The sequence below is a fragment of the Diceros bicornis genome, chromosome 24 (genome assembly GCF_020826845.1).
Source record: "Diceros bicornis minor isolate mBicDic1 chromosome 24, mDicBic1.mat.cur, whole genome shotgun sequence".
In the NCBI taxonomy this organism is placed as follows: domain Eukaryota; kingdom Metazoa; phylum Chordata; class Mammalia; order Perissodactyla; family Rhinocerotidae; genus Diceros; species Diceros bicornis.
Genome location: NC_080763.1, coordinates 6,239,468 through 6,263,452, shown reverse-complemented (window position 1 = coordinate 6,263,452; position 23,985 = coordinate 6,239,468). Strand labels below are relative to the sequence as shown.

At 37.2% G+C, this 23,985-nt stretch overlaps 1 protein-coding gene across 1 annotated transcript in view; it reads right to left on the bottom strand.

Annotated features, from left to right (window-relative positions):
• PELI2 (pellino E3 ubiquitin protein ligase family member 2) overlaps positions 1-23,985 on the bottom strand; it is a 184,047-nt gene that overhangs the window by 20,393 nt on the left and 139,669 nt on the right. The window contains exon 3 of the mRNA XM_058566991.1: positions 2,466-2,567. Within this exon, the coding sequence (XP_058422974.1) occupies positions 2,466-2,567 (102 nt within the window). The remainder of the gene's footprint in view (positions 1-2,465; positions 2,568-23,985) is intronic.

The window sequence follows — 23,985 nt, the reverse complement described above, 5'->3', positions numbered from 1 at the left end:
GCACGATTCCAGTTATCTGAGATATCTAAAATAGTCAAACTCATAGAGTAGAACGGTGGCTGTCAGGGGCTGAGGGGAGAGGGAGTGGTTGTCCCAGTGGTATAAAGTGTCAGTTAAGCAAGAAGAAGACATTCTAGAGATCTGCTGTACAACATTGTGGCAATCGTTGACAACACTCTACTGTGCACCTAATTTGTCAACAGGGTAGATTTCATGTTGCGTTCTTACCACAAAAAAAAAACAGTTAATAACAGGTAGCTGAAAAAACCCAGCTAAATCTTTAATTCAACCTGCATTTGCAGAAATGAGAAGGAAGAAAGTGAACAATTTGAGCAGAATGTGACTGTACAATAGTGAAGAATACACTATTTATGTCACAGCATGTCACTAAAGAATACCACATGAAATTACAGGTGCCATCAAAGTAAGTCGTTGGTTTAAAGTGGTAAAAAATGCACCACCAACAACTGAAAATATTCTTGATTCACGTTTTTAGTATTGAGAATCCTCTCTCTCTATGTAAAATAGTAGCAAAAAATCTTATAAATTGAAGCTGTATAATTTTGGAAAGTACTAAAGAAATTATGAAGAAGTCCCATAAAAATATTGACGACAAAGTATATGCATATACTTATTTAAAAGAGATTTTCTTGGCAGAATGAGAAGAAAAGATATTCAGAAGACTATATAATGAAATGTCATGGAGAGTACAACCACTGCTAATATTTTGTCTAAATGTGATGAATCTTACTTTTGAGTTCAAACTGGCACCTAAGTAACTATGTCTATATCTATGACTATGACTCTACCTATCTAGGATTGTTTAGTTTTTTTAAAAATAGTTAACACATTCACATGGTTCAAAAATCAAAAAGTGTGAAATAGCTCCCTGCATACCACCTGCCAGTCCCCTTCCTCACAAAGGCAACTGCTTTATTAACATCTTGTTTATCCTTTTGGGGATTTTTAATGCATATAAGCATTATTTAAATTATTCAACAATACTAAGTTAATAATTAATCTACTATTTAGTATTTAATTTATTAACATTTAACATTAAGTAATCTTAATTGAATATAATACTATCAATGGCTCAATATATTTAATAATATTAATATTTAATTCATTAAATATGTTTGGAGCTCTTTTCGTGTCTGTACATAGAGCTTTTTCTTGTTCTGTTTTACAGCCTTGGACCCCTCAACTGGACAGCAGTACTCGAATTTACTGAACTGGTCCCCTACTAAAGGACATTTAGGTTATTTGCGATCTTTTGCTATTTAGCAATGCTTCAAGCAATAACTTGCTACAAATGTCATTTTGCAGGTTATGTAGGTATCTCTGGGGTAAATCTCTGGGGAGAGAAGAGCTGAGTCAGAGAGGGTAGGCATTTTGTATTTTTCATAGGTATTTCCAAATTACTGCCCCACAGAGGTCACACCAATTCACAGGATATAGGCTAGTGTCTGCTTCCCCCACATCGCTGACAAAACCTTTTGGATTTCTGCCAATCTGATAAGTGAAAAATGATATCTCTGTGTGATTTCAATTCATATTTCTCTTTTTATAAGCAAGGGTCACCTTATTTTTTTATTTTTAAGAGCCATTTAGATCCTCTATTTGATGTCAGTTTCTACGACACCTTTTTGGCACTTGTTTCAACATCATTTATTTAATACTTCAACTCTCCATCTAGAAATGCAAAGGCTCATCATTCCCAATTCATTTGCTTTTTTCCTTTATTAGCCTTAATTTTAATTTTATGTTGTTTCTAAAGTACCATATCTTGGATATATTAATTCTCTTCCTTTTAAATTAATTGATGATTTTTTTTCCTTTATTACTTCCTTCTGCTTTCTTTTGATGTATTTCTGGACTTTCTGTTGCATATCACTAAAACTATTTCTGAACCTATCCTATACTTTCTTAATTACTGTCAATTTCTGAAAGGAACGTTTTGAGATAAATGTTTAGTTCCTTTATTTCCTTCCCTCTAAATAATGAAAGCACTTGAGGCTTTACATTTTCTTCTGAGTACGACGTCAGTCACATCTCATGAGTTTTGCTATATAATGTTTCCATAGTTATTTTTTTTTAAAGCCCATAATTGTAGTTTTGATGTCCTCTTTGATTCAAGTGTTATTTAGGAAGTATTTTGATCATGTTGGCTTTTAAAAGTGGCTGGCTATAAAAATTTTTATTCCTTATTATTAAAAGTTATTAAAGTCTGTTTTTATTGTATTGAGATCTGAGAATGCAGGCTTGATAACTTCTTTTTGTAATTTCAGAATTACATTTTCTCTTAGTCTTTCAAAAACCAAACAGAAATAATTTTTATATTATTCCCACCTCTTTCCCCTTGGACATCACCAAACACTACTGTGCTAGAAGTTCTGATTACATGTCAAAATATAGAATTGAAGGAAAAATGCACTCAAATTTCTATTAAAAAAGAAAGCTGTTACCTGAAACATATCCGTATCTTTGTCATGTGTATACTCGACCACCACAGTCTGATTCCTTGACAGAGTGTATGAAATACTGTGTTGACCTTTGCAGCTTATAGCCTAATAATAAAATAAAAATATAAAAAAATTCATTAAAATTTCATTTCAACAACTTAACCACAATTCTGTTTGTAGTTAAGAGACATCACTCTACCAGCAAAACCCAACACAAGCTGGCATTTTCCTAATGATCAGACCCTGTCCCTGTGCTGTGCCCTGACTTACAGAGGAGCTAACAGTCACAATTCTGGTTTCACCGAATATTCTACCTTAATGTGAACAAAATTTTATTTAAGTCAAATCAAAGTTAATTTAGTAGTCCGCAAGACTTGATTTAATCCTACTCCTGGAAAACCATATATTTTCTCCATGTTACCTTAACTCAGTGATAGAATTTTTAGACTAATGTGATTTATTTAAAGTTTTAAAATTTATTTCACACTACAACAGTAAGTCAATAACATTGTGCTATCGTATTTTTTCCAAGTGATAGAGATAATAAGCATAGTAAGAGAATCATTGAAAAAAACCGTCGATGTTCTAAAAGGATTTCTGTATAATACGTCCTATTCTAACCAAGGATAATCATACATAAACTCTGTTCTACATCTCATTTAAATTTTGCATAAGGAGTTGCTTAGCCCAGATATTTATTGAATTAATAAATAAGGTAGCTAAGTTAGTTTTTTCTATTTCTAGACTAGACTAAAGCTAATTATCTTTTCCAAAGAATCTAGAAACCAGTAATACGATAGAAAATATTGTTATTTTCTCCATAATGCTATATTGGAACACATCTTAAGTTGTAGTCACATAGTTTTAACTTTTCAAATTAACAAAGAAGCTTATTTAAATTGTACTCCAAATTATTTCAATTACATTTTATCCATTCTACTTTAACCTAACTTATCTTCATTTCCATTCTTTTACATTAAGAATAATAAATAAAACTTGAATAAGTCTATCTATTAAACATTTATTGAATAGTGGCACTTAATGAAGACCAAGAAACCATTTGGAAGTAGCTGGACATATATAGCACGTTAATGAAAATGCACTCTGAACCTTTGTATTTGACTAATATAATTGCTTAGAGCAATACATAGTACAACATTCCAAATCAATTTTGAAGTTTACCTGGTTAATCTCATGGTTATTTAATCATCTGCCCTGAGGAACTTCATGATTGAACTGATGTTTTGTTGCACGTGCCTCAACAAAGTACTAGAAATAATAATTTCGATATTTAATATGATTAGGAATGCAAAAAATGCTTCTTAGATTACTCAACTCCATTGACAAATATAATCTTCTTAGATTACTCAACTCCATTGACAAATATAATCTTCAATGTTCATTGGTCTGCATCAGATAAATTCAATGGTATTGATATGTGACATTTTTTGAAAGCCAAATTAATTAAGAACTATTTTCAATTTAAGATAAACGGATGTTTATCTTTACATGTAAACGAAAAAATCCACTTTAAGAAAAATAATTTTATTAAACTCAAACTTATAAAACTAATAATCAAGGGTGATTATTTATAAAATAATTTATTTTAGGGTTCCTTAAAAAGTGTCTATTGTATTTAAAGTATTCAGTTTACAGATACATCAACTCAAACACAACTTTCTCAGCACACACACATTACATAAAATAAGAATGTCCGTAGTTTCACAATTATCTGCAAAATACGGAGCTAACAAGTGTCATAACAGAACACCTTTTAAAAAGTTATACATTTTCATATGATGGTACCTTTTTAAGCACAGTGTTTCTCAAATTTCCACCAAAGTTGCCTTAAATAGAAGAAAGTTACCTGAACCCCTGGAGACATAGGGAGAGTGGCTCTAAACCGAAGTTTCCCATGCTTAAAACATCTTATCTTGAAATTATTATAAATTTTGTGTTCTATTCCATAACATGCTGGCTAGTTTTAACATTTGAACATTTCCAAATTTGCTGGGAAATCGATGCCCCAGGAAGACTTGCTTAGTTCACCCCATGACCTCTACAGCTCTGGGGGCCCCAGACACTTCCATGCCACTCTGGGAGGCACCAGAAACAGTCATTTTATGGGTCTGAAGTTGTTACTGGACCCAATTCTTCTAAGGTGCTTTATTTTAAAACTATCCTTGTGATTCAAACTATTAAAAGCCTATGCAACACATGAAAAAGGCTATTATTGATAGGGAAAGTGGTGCCAACCTGGGAACTGCCCACGAGAGAGGGGAATACAAGTTCCAGGCCATCCCCTGGCTGGCTACCCTCACCCGGGAAGAAAGCGCAGGGACTCAGAGGCCTGGAACCCTGATCCAGGACATCTTGAATGCTGAGCCCATGTAAAGAAAATTTACAATTTCAAACTTCTGCCAGTTTGTTATGTAGCTAAACGTGAATGGCCAGGGCAAATGCTTTTGGGTTAGGAAAACATTTTTTCTGAGACTTTTTGATTAAGGAAGTCCCTGCCAAGGGCTATGCTCTGGATGCCCCTGGATTTGAAGACGGGGAAGTGGGAAAAGAATTCTGCTGGGAGAAACAAGTCCCAGAGGCGGTGAGTGCTCTGCGCCAGCAGGCAATACACCCTCTGCAGCAGGCACGGCCAAGGAACCTCAGAATTCCTGTGATGGCCACTCTAAGACGCTTCCAGTTCTGGTGGTGATTTCCCTGTATTAGTGCTAAGCCAGGAGGGGAGGCCAGTCTGTCAGGGGCCCTGAGTGCTGGTGCCCTGGGGCCCAAACAGGCTGCACCCACAGGGAGAAGCACGGTGATGAGCTGGCCCCAGAAGCCTGGATTTAAGCCAGGACTGGGATTTGGAGCAAACGGTGGCAGTCAAAACCAGGACAGCTCAGGCCACTACTGGGATCCTCAGAAATAAATGGACAGGTGTCACCTCCTTTGATTACATGAATTACATGATCTTGTTTGCAAACTGAAGTCTAGAGTAGAGCCAGATTTAGGTGGTTGGGGCAAGTTAAGAGGAGACTTTAAGCTTGAAATCAATTTGTGCTTTCTTTCTGGCAAGTATAAGGCATTAAGCTTGTTTTTTGTTGGTTAGAAGTATCAATTTTTCAACAATACTTTTTAACATTTAAAATATGACTTTCAGAAATATAGCTTTTAGTAAATTATAGATTCACTGACTTGAGTCAATCATTTCAGGTATTTTGGAATAAAAATTTCGTCAAGGCACCAAGTTGTTTTGAGATCTCTTTCTGAAAAATGGGAAAGGAGAGTAGGTGAGGCCTTCTCTTCACACTCACCGTAATTTAGTTCAAACACAATTACTGTAACACGATATGCTTTTACTACAACAATTCAACTTTGGAAACTAAGCGCTTTAAAATTGTAAGGAAAAACAGCCCACCAGCTTGCCTGGAAGACTACTGATTTCCTGTCTCCACTCTTCTACTGTGATGAGAAGGCAGGTTGCTGACTGCCCCTCACAACACTGTGCCAGCCTCCAGGGCAGGCCTGGCCTTATCTACTCTTCCCTCGCCAGCACCAAGGGAGAGGGCATGATGGGCATTCAATGGCTGTCAGGTGAATGAAGGAACGGCTACACAAACAAGATGAGACTTATAGCTTCTTTCCTCAGGTCTTCCCCTTCTCACCTCTACTTTTCACTAGCAGAGGTATTAAAAGTGACATTCTCAGCTCAAATTTATTACAAGTGTGAATTTTATCAGGTTAAAAATATCACAATGAGGCAATTACAGATTAGACCATTATGATTACAGATCTACAGAATAAAGGATTCCAACTTGATCCAGCTTAAGAAGTTAAGCACTACTCTGCAATTCCAGAGGCCCAAACCAGGCCCTTTGTGAGCCAAGACAGTTTCTTCTCAGCCGAGGATCTGTATTTTCTTAGTTTTACTCTACTTCTGTCTCGGGCTCAGCTCAGCTCACCATCCTGTACCGTTCAGGGGAACAGTTAGAACTGACTGTCCTGGTTCAACTTAAACTAAATGTCAGGGAGTCCTCTGAGCCTCCAGACTAAAGTGAACATGGTTCATAACGTTTACGGGATCTTCTTCCTTTTATAAACCTGCATGCGCGTACATAAAGGCACTCATAAATATATATAGTATATAACGATACCAGGAAGGCAATCCTGCAAGATGCATAACGGGATGGATGCATATCTTCACGGCAGCCAAAGAGCTTTCATTCAAATTGTAAAAGTATAAGGGAAATAATCAAATCTTTTATTTGTTAAGAAGCAGTGGGGTTAGCTCTCAATCTAAAAGGGAAAAAGCTCACTGAGAAACTAACTGGTTTCTAGAAAATATTAATTTATTATAGTTATGATTTTGCCCATTTAATTCAAGCTGTATAAGGGTGCTAAGCTGGCCTTTATCAACTGTGTAGGGACAGAAAACAGCACTCATCACCATGACAGACATCGTTGGTTACCTACCCACCGCCCTTCTCCCTGCTAGCTGAGCTGGCCTCCCATGAAGCAGCCTGAAAATGCCAATACTAGCTCTCTGGTCTCCTCTGAGGCTGCACATGAAGTCTGACCCGATCCTGACCAATGGCACTCAGGAGAAGTTTGGTGTGGAGCTCCTAGGGATAGGAGACATCAAGAGAGATTCTTTACTTTCTCTGTTAATAAGAAAGGAACGTGATGTTTGGAGTTGAGGTGGCCATCTCACAACATGAGAGGAGGCTCAAAAGACTCAAAGCAGCAGACTGAGCCCTGATATCTCTGTGTTGAACCAAATCTGGAACTACCTGTCTCCAGACTTGTGTGAGAAAAATGAGGGTTTTAGGCTGCTTTTGGTTGGGTATTTTGTTACTTGCAGTCTAAAGCATCATTTTTTTCTTCTCCTGAGTTTTCTATTTCAGTCAATAGCACAACCATATTCCCAATCACTCAAACTTAAAAGCTTCATGTCATCTCTGAGCCCTCTCGTGCCACTACAAGTGGCATATACCATTAGCATTATTACCATCATACTTAATCTAATAGCAAATCAAAGCCAGGATCACGGATTTTATTGTATTAAGGCAAAAATCAAATACAAAGTAGAACAAACAATGTATAACATTTCACTTTTTCTTCTCAAAATACAAAGTAGTTGTTGGGCAATCAGTAATTACAAAACTGATTTATTCCCCAAACAAGTTTTAAAAAAATGAGTTTTACTCCTTTATAGCACATAACTTTCTTCTTTGGAGAACATTACATATAATCTAATTCATCTTCCCTTGAATCTGGGCTGCCCTTAATAACCTGCTGGACCAACAGAGCAGCTGAAGCGATATAAGGGACTTCAAGCTAGGTCAGAAGAAGCCTTGCAGCTTCCCCTTGCCACCCTCGAACACTAGCTCTTGGAGTTGTGAGCCGCCCTATAGGAAGCCTAACTACTTGGAGACCATCACACTACAAGAAGCCCAAGCTACAAGGAGAGGCCCTGGAAACTAAAATGCCATGTGGGGAGAGGGAGGCCATGGGAGAACCAAGACTCACATATGCGGAGCCACCTTGGAAATGGATCCTCCAGTTCCAGCTGCCCCAGCCTTTACTGTGTGGATCAGAGACAAACTGTACCCTTCCCAAATTCCTCACCCACGAAATTATGAACAAAATCAAATGCATTTTGCTAGGCCAATAAGTTTTGCAGTAGTTAGCTATACAACAAGACAACTGGACCAACCAGCTTTCAAGATCTACTGGTGCCAGAGCGTTTTGTCTGTTTTGCGTGATGTATCACAGAGGACATTATGGCGAAGTGTGTGTTCACTTTACCTGCACCCCAGGGCACAGGACAGGTAGAGGCTGTACAGTCCCTTCACACAGAGCAGGGGCTGCGTGTCTAATGGAAGTTTCACGTGTGCCTGAATGCATGTTAAGAGGCTGTTTGTGGTCCAAGCAAATATATATTTTTACTGTGATAATATTCAGTTGTTGGATGACCGAGACGTGAAGAAAATTTTATATTAATATTTATAGATGAATATTTAAAAGGAATCTGTAAAGCATTCAAAGCATTTTCAGAGGAAGCAAAAGCCACCAAGTATGTCACATGGACAAATTTTAGTCTTTATACATTTGGAGCAGGAACAGAAGGAACACTAGGAAGACAGGCGAAGAAAATAATTAGTTATGTTAGAAGCTATAAAGCTAAACTTTGGTGGTTTCCCAGGGGGGCCTGCCTTACTAAACTGAGTCAGCCTCAGTTAAGGGAATGCAATATTTATGTGTGTGTGTGAATGTGAGTTTCAAATGAAATGAAATTCTTTCTCTTCAAATCCACATCTAATTTTTCCATTACAATGTCTTAGAAGCAAGTGACTCAAGAGTTTAATAATCCCTCTTGTCTAGACATCCTAGATGCTGACTATCTAGACCGCAGTTACTGCTCCTGGGCCACATGGTGTCTGACTAAATCAAGTGGGTGTGTTCTTGGAAACACCAGCACCCTGCATAGTTTCTCTCCTCTGTGAGTAAGTAGTTTCCTCTGTGAGTTTCCTACAAAACATCTCAGGAAGAAGTCAGAGATGCTCTAATGGCACACTAGATGGGGACAGTCCTAGGAAATGTCCTGGATACTCGGGGAGCCAGCAACCTCTCTGTCTTTTGGGTTCTACCAAGAAACATAATATAAACTTGTGTTCTCAACAGCATTCTAAATATTTTATATCCAAAAATTGGCACTATTTATTTATTTGAGGTCATATTGATATATAACACTATGTAAATTTTAGGTGTACATTAGTATATATCAATTTCTGGATAGACTGCATTGTGTTCACTATCAATAGTGTAGATTTTATCCATTACCATACATATGTGTCCCTTTATCCCTTTCACCCTCCCCGCACCCCCTTCCCATTGGTAACCACTAATCTGTTCTCCTTATCCGTGTTTATCTTCCACATATGAGTGAAATCATGCGGTGTTTGTCTTTCTCCGTGTCTGGCTTATTTCACTTAACATAATATCCTCAAGGTCCATCCATGTTGTTGCAAGTGGGACCATTTTGTCTTTTTTTATGGCTGAGTAGTATTCCATTGTATATATATACCACATCTTCTTTATCCAATCATCCGTTGATGGGCACTTGGGTTGCTTCTACATCTTGGCTATTGTGAATGCTGCTGTGATGAACATAGGGGTGCATGGATCTCTTTGAATTGTTGATTTCATGCTCTTTGGAGAAATATCCAGTAGTGGGACAGCTGGATCATCTGATATTTCTATTTTTAATTTTTTGAGAAATTTCCATACTGTTTTCCATAGTGGCTGCACCAGTTTGCATTCCCACTAGCAGTGTATGAAGGTTCCCTTTTCTCCACATCCTCTCCAACGTTTGCTATTGCTTCTCTTATTAATTATAGCCATTCTGACAGGTGTAAGGTGATATCTCATTATAGTTTTGATTTGCATTTCCCTAATAATTAGTGATGCTGAACATCTTTTCAAGTGCCTGTTGGCCATCTGTATACCTTCTTTGGAAAAATGTCCACTCATATCCTCTGCCCATTTTTTGATTGGGTTGTTTGTTTTTTTTTGTTGTTGAGTTGTATGAGTTATTTATATATTTTGGAAATTAATCCCTTGTCAGATACATGATTTGCAAATATCTTCACCCATTTGGTGGGTTGTCTTTTTATTTTGTTCATGGTTTCCTTTGCCTTGCAGAAGCTTTTTAGTCTGATGTAGTCTCATTTGTTTATTTTTTCTTTTGTTTCCCTTGCCTGAGTAGACGTTGAAACAGTAATCAAAAATATCCCAAAAAACAAAAATCCAGGACCAGATGGCTTCTCTGGTGAATTCTACCAAACAGTCAAAGATTTAATATCTATCCTTCTCAAACTATTCCGAAATATTGAAGAAGATGGGATGCTTCCTACTCATTCTACGAGGCCAACATTACCCTGATACCAAAACCAGACAAGGACAACAACAAAAAAAGGAAAATTACAGGCCAATATTGCTGATGAACATAGATGCAAAAATCTTGAACAAAATATTAGCAAATCAAATACAACAATACATTAAAAGGATCATACACCATGATCAAGTGAGATTTATTCCAGGGATGCAGGGATGGTTCAACATCCAAAAATCAATCAGTGTGATACACCACATTAACAAAACGAGGAATAAAAACCACATGATCATCTCAATAGATGCAGAGAAAGCATCTGACAAGATCTAACATCCATTTATGAGAAAAACTCTGAATAAAATGGGCACAGAAGGAAAGTACCTCAACACAATAAGGGCCACAGCTAACATCATACTTAACGGTGAAAAACTGAAAGCTATTCCTCTGAGAACAGGAATATGACAAGGATGCCCACTCTCGCCACTCTTATTCAACACAGTACAGGAAGTTCTGGCCAGAGCAATTAGGCAAGAAAAACAAATAAAAGGGATCCATATTGGAAAGGAAGAAGTAAAACTCTCAGTTTCTGAATGACACGATTCTATATATAGAAAACCCTAAAGAATCCACCAGAAAGCTAGAAATAATCAACAACTACAGCAAAGTTGCAGGGTACAAAATTAACATACAAAAATCAGTGGCATTTCTATACACTAGTAATGAACTAGCAGAAAGAGAAGTCAAGAATACAATCCCATTTACAATTGCAACAAAAACAATACAATATCTAGGAATAAATTTAACCAAGGAGGTAAAAGACCTATACACTGAAAACTATAACACATTATTGAAAGAAACTGAAGACATAGAGAAATGGAAAGACATTCCATGCTCATGGATTAGAAGAATAAACATAGTTAAAACATCCATATTACCTAAAGCAATCTACAGATTCAATGCAATCCCAATCAGAATCCCAATGACATTCTTCACGGAAATAGAATAGAGAATCCTAAAATTTATATGGAACAACAAAAGACCCTGAATAGCCAAAGCAACTCTGAGAAAAAAGAACAAAGCTGGAGGTATCACAATCCCTGACTTCAAAATATACTACAAAGCTATAATAATTAAAAGAGCACGGTACTGGTACAAAAACAGACACACAGATCAATGGGACAGAATTGAAAGCCCAGATGTAAAACCACATACCTACAGGTAGCTAATCTTTGACAAAGGAGCCAAGAACATACAATGGAAAAAGGGAAGTCTCTTCAATAAATGGTGCTGGGAAAACTGTACAGCCATGTGCAAAAGAATGCAAGTAGACCATGATCTTACATCATACACAAAAATTAACTCAAAATGGATTAAAGACTTGAATGTAAGACTTGAAACCATAAAAATCTTAGAAGAAAATATAGGCAGTACGCTCTTTGACATCGGTCTTAGCAGTATCTTTTAGGCACTCTTTTTATCCACTTTCCGGTTCTCTCTCAGAGGTAATTGTTCCAAGGGTAGGTGAAAATTTGTTGCATCCATGGGAGGAGGTGAGTTCAGAGTCCTATGCTGCCATCTTCCCAGCAAGGATCCTGGAATTCTTTAATAAGGTGTAGTAGAGTAAGTACAAGCTATCTGGCCAATTATCCTGCATGTTTTAGGCAAGTTTATTTTCAACCACTTTCACTGTTAATTCTAATCTGTAAATTAATATTTCAGCTCATCATCCAATTTAAATATATAGCTATGGAAAACTGTTGTAGAAAGGATCTGATAAAATGGAAAAATAACTACATTGACCTCTCACAGCTGTTCTGGTTACTAAATACAAGCATCCCGTGACAGAGTGTATTGCTACAGAAACAACATTTTAAGTGGTATGTAAAAAAAATAATGGAATCTGTTTTATAGTAGGACTGAATGAGGCCAATGAATCGAACCATTTCTGTTCAAAAACAACTTCTGATATTTATGTTTATGGTAGAAATGTGCACATTTATGAGCAAATGAATGAGTTTGCTGTGAGCTGTGCAGCAGCTTGGAAATAACTGCTGAATGATTTTATCACCTGGAGCACAGTGTATACACTGATGCTGGGACAGTGCGGGGAGGGGGGGTTCTAGAGGGCATCAGCATGTATGGGCCCATGATAGCCAGCCCATCAGGTCACTGGCATTGCATTGCCTCACTGCAACATCCACTGATGACCCAGCACACGCCTGAGCATCTGGCAGAAGAACAAATTCATGGCAGATGGTTGTCTCAATGTGACTACCTGATTTATCCTGCTGAGCTCCAAGTTTACATGTACTTTAGGAAAGGAGAATCAGACCACGTGTGGACACTGCAGAGATCAACTTGGCTAGTGAATTCTGATGCTGAGGAAACAACACATGGGACCCCAGGTTTGAATCCTAGTTCAGTCACTCACCAACTGTAACCAAATCACATAAGCTCTCTGAGTCTTCAGTTATTACCTCTACAATTCATCAACAGAGGGAGTCAATGTCAGTAGCACTGCTTTCACTGTATTCAAAGCAAGGAACAATGTGTAGCATGGCGTTGTCTCTCCTCAGATACAAAGCAGTACTTGGAGCACTACTTCACGACCCAAAGGGGTTTACCATCAGTTCCTGGTAGGCCATGACATACGCTTTGGAGAGATCACTCTTCTGTTTAGCTTTAAATATATGGTAGATATTGACTGTACTAATTAGAGATAATCCCGGTATGACAAACATGTTTTTCCAGAACTAATGACTTTTATGCCAGGCTGACAAGTATAATTAGGCAATAAATCCTCAATCAGTCTGGTTCAAATTGCTACAGGGAAGATGAGGTCTCTGCCATCCTTGTCAATTTACGTATAAAATATGTATGAGCACTATTTCTAAAGACAGGAGGTGGCTAGAGGAATTCATAATTTATTTTGCATGAACAAAATATTCTGTCTTTTCAAGGAGCCATAATTCAAACAAGTGCCAGAACCATGGCTACGATTAGAAAGTCACAAAATGCTAACCTGGATTTCATCAAAATCAACAGTGTTTCACACAATAAATAAATCAAAATGATAAGCCTATTTGTTAGAGGCGATGACTTTGAACTTGGCATGGGGCCACTCCCACGTCCATCAGGGATCAGCTCGCTGAGCTATTCCATAAACCTTGGCAGAGAACCTACTGCATGCAGTGCTGGACAGGGCTGGGCAGCAGCAGTCAAGCAATCCAGCAAACACAGGTGCCACAGAGGGTCAGAACGTCTGAGGAGAACATGTTTCTAATTTGGAGTCACTCCTAATTACACTGAAGCTAGATCTGGTCGGTGGTACCAGTCACAAGAGATGCGCGACTCACATATAGTATGAAAAACGTGACACACTGAGGGCTGCAGTTGGAGAGTTGGGCAAGAACACCTTCAAGTGCCTTATGGAGATCTATCCCCAGGAATTCTACTGTAAAGCTCCCTGAGGGCAAGAACTCCTGTGTTTTTAAATTAGCCTTCAATTCAGGCAGGATATTCATGGTTAACAGTACAGACTAGCTGAATTCCCCCTCCACCAATGACTGGCTGTGGGACTCTGGGCAAGTCAGGTAAGTGCTCCGTGACTCAGTTTTGTCATCTCACAAGTGCTGGTCCTGTGTCCAGGAAGGTCATTGCTGTCTGGGGGCAGAGATACTTCAGCTACTTCTACATCCACCCAATTTATCACAAAGGGCTGAACAAGTGAAGCTTCAGATTCAAGTTTGCATAGATTATTTCATTGTACTTTTAAAGCTTATTAAGCTTACTTAATGTGCAATCTCCTCTTTCAGTTATTTTATTTGTCTCATTTCTTTTGGAAAATAGAGGTGAAGTGCAGTTTTTCCACATAGAAATGCTGCGACTAGGACACACGTCTACACACAAACATCTTCACATCATCAATCACATTTTGTGCATTAGTCACCATAAACGACGGTCTATCTATTGCCAGCTGTGACTGTGAAAGAGCACACTTTAATGCAGACCCTGGAGCCATCTCCCCACGCTGGCTCTGCGTGGCGGCTCCCACGAAGCAGGAGTGCAGGAGGAAGGGGCGCGGTCCTCCAAGGACAAGGCAATCTCAACCCCACAAAGCAGATGTCAGAACTGCCAGCTACCCCAGGGCCTAACCCTGCAGCCAGGACCACCCCATGGTCAGCTGCAGAAGGGTGGGGGCCACACTCGTCTGGTAAGAGGTGGAGAAATTGACCTCCAACAAGTGCTTCTTCAAAACACAACATACTTGTGAAACTCCAAGTACTGGAGTGAAAATTAAAACAACGATGAGATTTCTCTTCATTGCACACCTTAAAATTAATAGAGAGAGAGAGAAACCTAACTGCAGTCTCACATAAGAACAGGAGTTGGTCAGCTTTGTGGGGAGATGTTTAATTAGTCAATGGACAATGCTTTCAAGGACGCGTGCGAATCTGTCTGCCCCAACGTCTAACATTTACTTATCTGAACATTTAAGTATTTGTATACATATGAGCTACACATAGTCACAGAAAACAAAGCTAACTGAAAGAATGAACTCTAATAAATATGAATTATAAATAAAAATAAAGCATCTTGCAAAATGACTAAGTTGAAAAAGTAAAATTCATTGTTCAATAATTCCATTTACATACTTTAAAATAATGCATTTACTGGGTAAAACAAGGTATATCTTGTTTCTAACGAGATCTGGATAAAAAATACACAGGTATCCACCGTAAACTGTGTGTTATAGTGAATCCATAGCAAATGCAAGCCCTAATTTGTTGCCATGAGCAGGCAAACCTCCAGATGCTATAAATTGAATCTGACATAAATCAATTTTATACTAAGATACACAAAGACCTGCCATATAATTATTTTAATATGTAGGCCAGTTTATCAGCTGTCAAAATGATCCCTTGAGTACTGAAGAATAAAAAGACTGAAAGTTTATCCTTGCTCAAAATAAAATACCAAACCCTACTGATTACTTATAGTGATAGAAGCAAAAGCGCTCATTTACAAGAAGTAAAAAAATAGGGGAGGTTGTTTTCAAATTTTTCCCTCATTTTACTCGGATTTTTATTTTAAGGCTTGGCATAGATGTAAAATTTGTCCATCTGCTGAAGAATCTCTTTATGGAATAAAACCAGTTTAATAAGGCCACATCATAGTTATATAGAAACATGAAAATATTTACTTTCAAAAGACAATATTTATCTTGGCAGTTGGTATTTTTAAGATGTTGAGCCTGCTGGAATAATGCAAGTTCCAATCCTAATACACAACATTTTGAGTAAGACAATGGCTGCCTTTCCTTGGAAGTACAAGGAAACACACATGTACCTAGCCCGTGTACCTGCCACCACCAGGCAAGCCGTTCGTAATGCTTTTGTAGAAGTTTGTATATATATTTGAATGTCACTCAAGCCTCATTCAACTGAACCTCTGAAAAGGGCCCTTATTATCCATGTGTCCTTGGCCATATTCTGATCTACTTCTTAACCGTAAAGTACTACAACTACCCTCAAGAGTTGTTGGAAAAACTTGATGATGTTTGTAAATTACCCAGAGTACAGTGCCCAACACGTAATAATTACTATTATATTCAGCTATTTTTATTACTAAAACATTCATAATCTCTATCAGATAATTTAATACTTAATTTTATATGGTCCTCCAGGTTCCTGATTGATTTGTAAGGCAAAGTGTATTTTTAATTACATAATATGTGCACAAAGTACCAAATGTTACCAGTGAACAGTGTGCTCCTTCTAATTCGCATCTTCATCACAGAAAAGGCCACTATCACTAGCTGCACGTGTATCCTTGCAGGGAGAATCTATGTCTGTGCTAGCACAGCACATACGTAAGAAATGATGCCACACTGTACAGTTGTGCCCTGCTTCTTTCACTTCACAATAGAACTTGTGGAACGGTCTGTATCACTTGGCTATTAGCACTGTCTCATTCTTTTGGATGTTTGGATGTAGCCCAATTTATCTAATCAATCTCTTTTTAAATTTATTTAATATAAAAATAAAAAAATTTTTCTATTTTACAAGCCAGGCTGGCTGCAAAGAATATCCATGTATTCATTTTGCATGTAGGGGGAAATATCTATAGGATAAATTTCTAGAAATAAAATTCCTGGATCAAATAGTATGTGTCCTTTTAATACTGAAAGTTATCATCAAACTACTTTTCACAGAAGTTATACCAATTTAAATTCTTACCAGATGTATATGAGAGTATGTTTCCCTACCCTCACCAACAAAGGGAGTTAGTAAGTGTTATGGTCTGCCCCGCTTGGCATGTGAAAAATGATGTCATTGTGCTTTTAATTAGCATTTCTACTATCTTGGAGGAAGCTGAACTGTTTTAAAATGCTTAAAAGGCATCTCTTTTTCTTTACAATGAACTGTTTACATCCTTTGCCCATTACTCTTCTGGGTTATTGGTCTTTTTCTTACTGATTTGTAAGTATTCTTTATATTTTAAAGAGATTACCCTCATTGTCTGTGATATGAGTTGCATATTCTCCCACTCATTTGGATTTTAACTGTATTTAAGGTGTTCTTTTGCCATGGAGACTTTTTTAGAAGTTTATACACTGAAATATCAGTATTTTTTTTTATGGTTTTCAGATTTTACTTCATAATTAGCAAGGCTTTCCTCTCTCCCCAATAAAGCTAAGAATTTTCCATTCTTTTCTAGTACATTTACGATTTTACTTTTTACGTTTAAAAATATTATTGAACACTTATCTGAACAGTCACGAATGCTTGTTAAAAAAGATAATAGTTTCTGTTTTCAGCATATAAAGGTCATATTACACGCAAGCCACACAAAATATGTTTCTCTTTTTCCTTGTATTTCCTGTACATATTGTTTAAAAAAAGTGATGCTGTTAATGGATGAATAAGCATAACTCTTAGACCTGCATCGGGTTGCACCCCTTTTCATTATACAGAACCCTTCTCTGACTTAATACTTACTTTTACCCTTAATTCAAACTTAATACTAGGATTGCAACTTCTATTTTTTTTGTTTGCATTTTGTTAGTATGCTCAATAATTTTACCCTCAATCTAAATCACTTTATTTTAGGTGTATCTTATACACAGCCTGTAATTGTATTTTTTTTGCTATGTGATTCAATTCTTTCAATGTATTAAGTTTAGAACACTTACATTTATTGGTAGGTAGAATATATAAGCTATACTTTCTGTTTGTATTGCTATTATTGTCTTTTATTAAAAACAGCTTTCCTGAAGTATAACTGAGACACAATAAACCACATCTATTTAAAATGTACAATTTGATAAGCTTTGACACGTTTATATACCTATGATATCATCATCATAATCAAAATTAGGCACATATCTATAACCCACAGAGGCTTCCTCACCATGCCCCTTTGTAATTCCTCCTTCCCTTCCAACCGCTTCCTCAGGCCCAGGCAGCCAATGATATGTTTTCTGTCACTATAGACTAGATTGCATTTTCTAGCATTTTATAGAAATGGAATCTTACACTATGTACTGTTGTTTTGGTCTGACTTCTTTTAATTAACATCTTATTTTGAGATTCACCTATATTGTCGCAGGTATCAATAACAGTTCATTACTTTCATTGCTGAGTAGTATTCCCTAGTAAGATATGCCACAATTTGTTTATCCATTCATCTGCTGATGGACATCAGGTTTGTTCTAGTTACTGGCTATTGCAAATAAAGCTGCTTGAACATTTATGTACAAGTGTTTGTATGAACATGCTTTCATTTTTCCCAGGTAAATACCTAGGAGTGGAATAGCTGGACATATCGTAGATGTATAACTTTTTAAGAAACTGACAAATTGTTTTCCAAATTGGCCATACCATTTTGCATTCCATTTAGCAATGAATGTGAGTTCTATTTGCTCCATCTCCTGTCAACTCTTAGTATTGTCGTCTTTATTTCAGTCATCCTTATCAGTATGTAGTGATATCTCATTGTGGGTTTTTTTTGTGTATGTGAAGAAGATCAGCCCTGAGCTAACACCCATGCCAATCTTCCTCTTTTTGCTGAGAAAGACTGGCCCTGGGCTAACATCTGTGCCCATCTTCCTCTACTTTATACGGGACGCCGCCACAGCATGTCATGACAAGCTGTGCGCCAGTGTGCGTCCGGGATCGAACCTGGGCCGCCAGCAGCGGAGCGCGTGCACGTAACTGCTATGCCACGGGGCCAGCCCCTCATTGTGGTTTTTAATTTGTATTTCCCTAATGACTAAAGACATTGAGAATCTTTTTCTGTGCTAATTTGCCATCTGTATACCTTCTTTGGTGAAGTGTCTGTTCAAATCTTCTGCCCATTTTGAAAAACTAGGTTATTTTCTTGAGTTTTGAAAAGTATATATTCTGAATATAAGTGCTTTATCAAATATATGATTTGTAAATATTTTCTCAGTCTATAGCTCATCTTTTCATTCTCTGAACAATTTCTGTCAAAGAGCATAAGTTCTCAGTTTTTATGTTTAATTTATCAACTTATTCTCTTACAAATCATGATTTGGTTTTGTATCTAAGAAATCTTTGTCTAAACCAAAAATCACTAAGATTTTTCTCCTATATTTCCTTATAAAAGTTATATATTTAGGTCTATGATCCATTTTGAGCTAATTTTTGTACACAGTAAAAGGCATGGATCAAAGTTCATATTTCTGCATATGGCTATCCAAATGGTCCTGCACCATCTGTGTAAAAGGCTATCCTTCTTCAACTGAATTGCCTTAGCACCTTTGTTGAAAATCAGTTGTCCACATATGTGTGGTCTATTTCTGAACTCTATTCTGCTGATCTTTTTATATATCTTTACATCAACACCACACTGTCTTGATTATTGCAGCCTTAAAAAAGTCTTGAAGCTAGTTAGTGTGAGTATTCCAATTCTGTTCTTCTTTTTCAAAGCTGTTTTGGCTTTTTTATGTTTTTGTAACATAAAAAGTTCACATGAAAGTGAACATCAATTTCTAGGGGAAAAAAAAGACTGCTGGAACTTTTATTAGGAGTGTGTTGAATTTGCAAATCAATTTTGGAAGAACTGACACCAATATTGAGTTTTCTGATCTATGAACATGGTATATATTTTTAAAGATATGCTCTATCTCTCAGCAATGTTTTGTAGTTTTCAGTGTACAAGTCTTGCATGTCGTTTTTAGATTCACTCCTAATATACAGCCGATTCTTGTTATCTGCTGTAGTTATGTTCTACAAAGTTGCTGCAAATGCTGAGTTAGTGAATACCTAGGGGAAATACAGGGTTAGGTTCCTGGCAGCCTCTGGTCACAATATTATTTTCAACGGATCAATACAAAAGTTGTTTTATGTGTGTTTCTGTTTCAAGACATCTTGTTTAATATACATTTCTTACAAAACTTGCTTACAGTATGAGAGCTGAAACAAAAAGGCAGAGTGTCGCCATGTTCAATCTCCACTGGCCAAATTTTTCACCAGTTGCTCATGCCCACAAATGACTAGGAAAGTGCCACGAGCATTGATTTTGGGGTTACAAATAAATTTTAGTGAGTAGGCTAATTTGCAAATATGGAATCTGCAAATAATGAGGATCAACTGTATTTTACATTTTTGATATAAGTGGCATTTTTTAAAAATTTCAATTTCGGAGCTTTTGTAGGGTCTTTTATAAAATCTTTCACATTATGGTCAGTGCTTTCTTTGCCTTATGTTCTGGATTTTATATGATTACTTAGAAGGATTCTATTTCTATTCTTGTGGTTACTTTTATGTATACGACATGGCTGCACTCATTTACTCTCCACTAAGAGCAATGATAAATGAGAATATTTTCATTTCCTCTCTGCCATTCTTCCACACACACTTTTAACTGATTTTACAATGTTTATTGCTGTTTTATTTTTACCATTAAATATATCTTTCTGTTTTAAATGATAGTTTTTGCCAGCAATCTATAAAATCTGAGGATATTAGCATGTGTACACTACCTCTCGCCTTTTCTCCTCTTCCTAGATCACTTTTTATTTATTATTTCTACATTGTTAGAATTTATAACATTTACACTCGGTTCTGTGGCAATAACTTTCTGTCTTAGTCCCACAAAGTGAAGTCAATGTTCAGATGCCAGTCTCTTTGCCAAAGTTTCTCCACTCACTTCCTATTTGGCTGAAATATGTCTTCTGGTAATTTCTTCAGTAAGAGCTCCTAAAAATTCTATATCCTGAGTTCTTACATGTCCATCAATATTTGTTTGTTGGCTGCATAGTTATAAGAAATTTGGGGTAAGCAAAGAAATCTTGGGTCACTAGATTATGAAACCGTTGGGCAAAACAATCAGCACACCCAGCTAACCTGTGAACAATCCCCAGGTGAAACGAGGTGCTAGGAAAAAGGGATACAAGGCATTATACACAAAAATGCTTTCCTCTGTGCACATCCTATCTTAAAACTTTTACATTCTGGCTATATCTGGTAAGAATATCATCCAAAGAAATCAAGGATTGGGGCCGGCCCGGTGGCGCACCCAGTTGGGTGTGCGCGCTCCGCTGCAGCGGCCCAGGGTTCGCCAGTTCAGATCCCGGGCGCCCACCGATGCACCGCTTGGCAAGCCATGCTGTGGCGGCATCCCATATAAAGTGGAGGAAGATGGGCACGGATGTTAGCCCAGGGCCGGTCCTCCTCAGCAAAAATAAAAAGAGGAGGATTGGCAGATGTTAGCACAGGGCTGATCTCCCTCACAAAAAAAAAAAAAAAAGAAAAAAAGAAAAGAAATCAAGGATATTATATAACACAAGAATCAAGTGGTGACGACAGCACTAGGACATGACGTGACAGTGGAAAGGAGGTCAGTTCAGGAGGAGGACACTTAGTTTGAGGCTCAATCCCAACACCAGCTAACTGAGTCCTTAGGCATGTTACTAAAACTGTACAGATGCGGTAAAGGAGGAAAGCAGTGGCACAGATATTAAGTGCTGTTTTCCACTATAAGAATACATTCTATGAATGGTGAAGAATTATCTTTATCATCCCATACCCAACCTCAGCTATTATTAAAATTAGTTTATATTCTTTGAAAATTAAGGGCTGAAAGACAAGAATAGGAGGTAAGGAACATCTCAGAGAAAATAGTCTGACATGAACAATGTACAGATAATCCATTTACAGATAATAAAAAAATCAATGAGAAAGTAAAATGGTTTGATATTGAGTACAGCGGGGATTTAGATCTGCTTTGGTTACTAAGTCAATCAGATTATTACTATTGATTAAAAGGTCTACCTATGCAGTAGATAACACCATGTTTACTCCTTTGGTGAGGCTGTGGAACAAAAACTCTGAGAACTGCAGCTAAAAATGACCAGGGTCAATGTTGTGTGATTATCCTCGCTACCTAGCTAAAGGAAGACAAAGGAAAAGACACATTTGCCTTAGGACTCTGCCTGAGGATTGCTGCTTAAAATAAACCAGCCTCGCCTCAATATTTTTAGGGAAGAGAATATAAATAAATTCAGCAAATAAAATAAATGTATTGCTGTCCAGTGGATGAAGCCTGTGCTGAATGGTAACCCCTACAGAGGCCACCTACCAAAGCAACTTTTCAAGAATAAAACTATGTGACCAGAGCAGACAAGTCTCATGTATGGTACCTGGAAAGTCAACACTCTTCAGTCATATATTTATGTGTTAAATTTCATTAGATTAGTAATCTGCATGTATAAAATCCTCTGCTTGGATAAAACTCTAAAAATAAGAAACTCAAAACAGATTTATAAAATAAGATGAACATCTGCACCTTAATAACCAAATTAGTAATAATTTCTGCATATATAGAGCTTTCTCAAGGTAGAGTATTTTCACGTATGTTATTTTACTTAATCATTTGGTGCACACAACAACCATGCTGTGGATACAATTATCCCCATTTTGTAAAATAAAGAAACTGACTTGGAAAGGATAAATGGTTTCCTTAGTGAATGGGCGAGTCTACACTGCACTGCATACTCTCTTCATTATACTTCATTGTCTTTTTACAAAAGAATTTCCAAGTTCGGGGGAGGGGATTTATATAAACTTTCATAACCATTTATAATTTATGAGATCATAGTTTTGGGAATCACCTGGAAAGCAATGTAGTTCAGTCGCCTATCAATTCCTCTTTCCATCCCTGAAAGGAAGAACCGTAAGAGGAGTGCGAGGACAGCCAGGCAAGCGTGGCATCAGGCAAGTGAAATGGATAAGAAGGAGCTACAAGTCATCAAAATTGTCAGCTGGGGGAGAGCAATTAAGCAGGAGAAATCAGGAAGGCCAATGAATTTAAGCCACTGGTGCAATCACAGTATACACTTTAAAGTATTAACACAAGTTGAAATTGAGGCATATTATTCAGAAGTTTCTAGAATCTCCTTAACAGCATACCATCCTTGCCAATACCATCCAGTCCAAAAAAGTGCCAAACGTTAATAACCTGGGAAGCTTTGTGCTGGGTAAAAACCTATTTCCCTGTAGCCAGAACATTCATGGAAAAAATAACATTCCAATCTCCATACAAGAGACCTTCATATATCTAAAGACAGATGGTTTGCACCTCACCTCCAGTATTTCCTTCTGTTAGTGAAATATCTCCTATTTCTTCCAATTTTCATCAAAATAGATGGCTTCAAATCCCTTTACTCTACTGGGTATCCTACTCTGAACACAGATCTGTCCATCTACATTTATTCTGAAGCCTCCATAACAGAACATCGCAATCTACATATGGGCAGACCAGAACAAGCAAACCATTCTGCTTGTATCACTTCAGTGTGAGACTGTGTTAGCTTCTTGAGGTACTCATCATACTATTGACTCCCAAGAGGATTACATCAAACCCTCAAATTTAGCTTATGAAAATCTGTTTTGCGTACTTTACAAATCAGATTTATTCAAGTATATTTTACATTTAACAAAGTTCAACAATTTTAAGTACAAAATTTGACAAATGAATACAGTCATGTAACCATCTCTTCAATCAAGGTACAGAATAGTTGCATCACCCCAAACAGTCGCCTCATGACTCTTGGCAGCCAGTACCCCTCTTCTTTCCCAAGAACACTTGATCTGCTTTCTGTCACTAAAGTTATGTCTTTTCTAAAACATCATATAAATGAAAACTTAATGTGTAGTCTTTTGTATTTGGCTTCTTTAAATTACCAAAATCTTCTGGGATTTATGTATAGGCAGGCTGTTCCTTTTCCTTTATTAGCAGTATGCCATTGGATAATTACCTTGTCTGAGAACAAAAAGTTCGACTTCTTTTTTTTCCCCCTCAAACGACATGCATTTTATTTCTCGTCCTTGCTATACTATACTGCTAGGACCTTCATCACAATGTTAAATAGAACCAGTGAAAGCAAACATTCCTTCCTTGTTCTCAATCTGAGGGAGAAGAGCAATCTTTTACCAGTAAGTACAGTTACCTGTAAATTTTTCATAGACACCCCTTATCAATCAGGAAGTTTCTTCTACTCCCAGTTTTCTGAGAGATTTCATCATGAATGACTGTTTAATTTATCAAATCCTTTTGTGGATCTATTGAGACAATCTATTGAGACAATCATATGGTTTTCTTTTT